Source organism: Arachis ipaensis, chromosome B10 (genome assembly GCF_000816755.2).
Source record: "Arachis ipaensis cultivar K30076 chromosome B10, Araip1.1, whole genome shotgun sequence".
In the NCBI taxonomy this organism is placed as follows: domain Eukaryota; kingdom Viridiplantae; phylum Streptophyta; class Magnoliopsida; order Fabales; family Fabaceae; genus Arachis; species Arachis ipaensis.
In genome coordinates this window covers 135665715-135669329 of record NC_029794.2, presented here as the reverse complement: position 1 = coordinate 135669329, position 3615 = coordinate 135665715, and the positions used below count along the sequence as shown (strand labels likewise).

The window sequence follows — 3615 nt, the reverse complement described above, 5'->3', positions numbered from 1 at the left end:
AAAAAAAAAAAAAATCAATGCAATTGTTTGTCCGGTAAATTTATGGTTCCTATTTAATTGGAACTTTAATTTTAAAACAATCAAAATTTGTTGTGGTGGGGCACTGAGGATGTGTCCCACTCTCAAGTTAGAACCTCCCCAGCATAGAGATATATAGGCCAGTGAAAGTGTACAAGAAGAACTAGACATTGATACCTCGTAGCATGGAAAAGAGATTGGCGTTTTATGTATCACAAGTGTATTATTAACCTTAATATTTCATCATAAAGAAAATATAACATGCAAAATCTTTAATATGGACCATAGTTGTTAGGCTTAGTCAGCTGAAAGTGGAGGACAGAACTCATCCACTAGAATGTTGTCAAGACTACGTAGATCAGAGTTTGTTACTTTGCACTTTTATTTGCACCTTTCCTTTATGATAAGAGTATTTTTATTTTTTAAGCATACTTGGCTACTTGACAACTTGACATTGAGAAAACTTGTATATATATATATATATATAAGCACTATACAAGTTAAAGCTTAGATTAAACAAAGATAATGGGGCTTATAGATATCTTCATTGCTTCATCCATGCCGGTGTTGAAAGTTTTATTAATCACAGCACTTGGTTCATTTCTTGCTTTAGATAGTATTAATATATTGGGAACAGATGCAAGGAAGCACTTAAATATTGTGAGTTTTGTATTTTATTCACTCATTATGTGTTATTCTCTTTCATACTATAATGTTTTGAAACTCTTCTAACTCCATTTATTTTTTAAAAATACTGGTCCATTTCTATATATTCAAATTGGTTACTGCTTATAAGTTTTTTCTATGCATCAACAGCTAGCGTTTTACGTATTAAATCCAGCCCTGATAGCAGACAATCTAGCCAGCACAATTACATACAATAGTATGGTGAAAATGTGAGTGAGATTCTGTTTCATTCATTTGTCAACTCAAAGCGAGAACAACCAATTATCTTAAGAATTCTATATTAATTGTCATTACCATTTATGTTCTCAGTACATTTTCCATTATTGTATTGTATTTTGAGACACCAGTCTTTTAATTTGTGTGGCATAGGTGGTTCATGCCAATAAACATACTTATCACATTTGTGATTGGTTCAATTCTTGGATTGTTGGTTATTCACCTAAGCAGAGCACCTCAGCATCTGAGGGGTATCATTATTGGTTGCACTGCTGCAGGTATTTTTAACGCCACACTAAAGGTTTATTCAAATTTTTTTAAGTAAAAATATGTGGGCATCACCTGAGTATTGTTATTATTTGGTTCTTGAAACAGGTAATTTAGGGAACTTGCCTTTGATTATAATCCCAGCAGTGTGTCAAGAAAGAGGAAGCCCGTTTGGGGATCCTCATACTTGTAGCACCTATGGAATAGCTTATGCTTCCCTCTCACTTGCGGTAAAATTGTTTATTTAATTTACATATTCTATTTTGCATATAAAGTTTATGCATATTTATTTACCATTAAACAAAATGTAAAACTAGATTCCACATTAAATGAGACAAATATCACGCCCCCTTCAAATAGTAAAGAAATGTATATCAACTTAGCATATAATACGAAAATAATGCAAATAACATTTCTAAAATAAATTTGCTTGGTAACAATGTAATTTTCCCATCCCATTGCACATATATAAATCATATTAAATTTATGAGAATCACAGATATAAAGAGAAAATAGAATTTGGATTATAACATTAATTCCCATGCAAGACTTATCTATAATCCTTATTAATTTATATTATATTTTTTGACAAACTTAGAATTTAGCCTTTCTACCCTGTCTAGTCTCCAACTCAACTCATACTAAACTATAATTTACTTTGTGCGTTTATCGTGATAGTTCAGATGGGAAACGTATATTTGTGGACCTATGTATATAACATAGTCAGGGTCTCTACAAGAGGAACAAGCAATTGCAATAATGCTGCAAATGACCACAACGATTCTCCAAGAAAGTACTCAGAACCAGAGCTCCTTAGTTGTTCAGAACCTTTACTTGTATCCAACAAGAATGTTAAGGATCAATATGTTCTCCTACCCTGCACTACCTCTGAAGCAAAACATGAGGTTCTTTTTTTTTTTTTTCTTCTTTTTTCCAATGCAAAAACCAACTACGAAAAAAAAAAAGGAAGAAAAGAAAGAAATAGTAAAATAAAATAGTAGACAGCAGTAATTTAAGATATGTAGGCCATAGTTGTTATTTCACCTTTATTATACCTGAAATGCAATATGCTTAGGTACTAAAATCCAATATCCAAATGAAATGGCAATCACTTTTTCTTGTGGGAGCACTAAATTTTTCATATCTATAACTGATAAAGTGACAAACAAATACTGAAAGATAAAACATCAATATACAACATTACTTCACTAGTTTTGGCTGCATTATTGAAGTTGAAGCAAAGTACTGAATAGACTGCTGAATGGCAGGTGGCAGGTACAGCTAACATGTCAAACCGTCTTCAATTATTCCTTAGAAAGGCCAGTCTGAAGGAAGCATTTGCACCATCCACCATTGGAGCGGTATAGTTTACATTACATCTCCTTAATCATGAAAGCTAACATGGTTGAACAACTTGTACCAAACACTAGAAGTCTAGGACATGGCTGAACTTATTAAGAGGAAAAAGGAGACAATACATTGATGAATTAAAATTTCATGGAAACAAAAGTCAGAATTAGATATAACAGCTTGTTATTGACCTAACCATTCAATATTGAAATTACTTCACATAGTTGATTTCTGAGTACTTAGAGCAGATTTAGTAAATATCTAATTTTACAAAAATAGCCTCAATGGCGGGAGAAAAAAGTTGATTATGAACCTAAAATAAGCTAATCTAACACTTAAATCTATGTTCTATTTAACATTGAGACATCCTGTGTAGATTGTTGGGTTTATAGTTGGATTGGTCCCCCAAATGCAAAAGGCTTTGATTGGCAATGAAGCTCCACTACATGTGATTCAGGACTCAACATCCTTCTTAGGGTATAAAACTATAGTCTTACATTGCTATATATTTGAGATGTAAAATTGGTTTCAGTTCTCTAGTTGACTTAATCCACTTCTTTATAATAATATCTTTTAATGATGGCAGAGATGCAGCGATTCCTTCTCTCACTTTGATAGTTGGGGGAAATCTCCTTAAAGGTGGTAATTGACAGAGAGTCTCCTAATGCTTCATTTTCTTTTCCTTTTTTCATAAGAGTCCTAACTCCTCAATTTTCATGTTTAAATTCCCCATTACATAAGATTACAGGAACCTAACAGTGGCTAGGTTTGTTATAGGTTTGAAAGGATCAGAAATTGATAAAAGTATCATTATAGGCATCATCATTTCAAGATATATAATCCTTCCTGTGTCTGGAATCTTCATTATCAAATGGGCAGCTCAACTAGGCATGGTGCAGTTAGATCCATTGTATCAGTTTGTTCTTCTGATCCAGTATGCAGTTCCACCATCCATGAATATAGGTGCTTATGCTACACTAATAGTACTTTACACTAAGGTAATATCTGAATTGATGTGGAGCTAAAACTATCATGCTATGTATCTTTTGTAGGAGCTATCACTCAATTGTTTGGGAT

At 32.8% G+C, this 3615-nt stretch overlaps 2 protein-coding genes across 4 annotated transcripts in view; one reads left to right on the top strand and one right to left on the bottom strand.

Moving 5' to 3' along the window:
* Nucleotides 460–3615, top strand: part of LOC107622462 (protein PIN-LIKES 3) — a gene marked incomplete in the record, with an annotated part of 3296 nt that continues 140 nt past the window's right edge. The window contains 10 exon segments of the mRNA XM_016324363.2: nt 460–678; nt 835–914; nt 1075–1199; nt 1297–1418; nt 1872–2093; nt 2457–2549; nt 2915–3015; nt 3125–3177; nt 3316–3501; nt 3591–3615. Coding sequence (XP_016179849.1) covers nt 544–678; nt 835–914; nt 1075–1199; nt 1297–1418; nt 1872–2093; nt 2457–2549; nt 2915–3015; nt 3125–3177; nt 3316–3501; nt 3591–3615 — 1142 coding nt within the window.
* LOC107622461 (protein FAR1-RELATED SEQUENCE 5) overlaps nt 2200–3615 on the bottom strand; it is a 5646-nt gene continuing 4230 nt past the window's right edge. For 2 of the 3 annotated variants that reach the window (XM_021113998.1, XM_016324362.2), the window contains exon 3: nt 2200–2513. The gene's annotated coding sequence lies outside the window, so the exon portion shown is untranslated. Of the gene's footprint in view, nt 2571–3615 lie in introns of all 3 variants that reach the window. The other variant, XM_016324360.2, reaches the window with a different exon arrangement.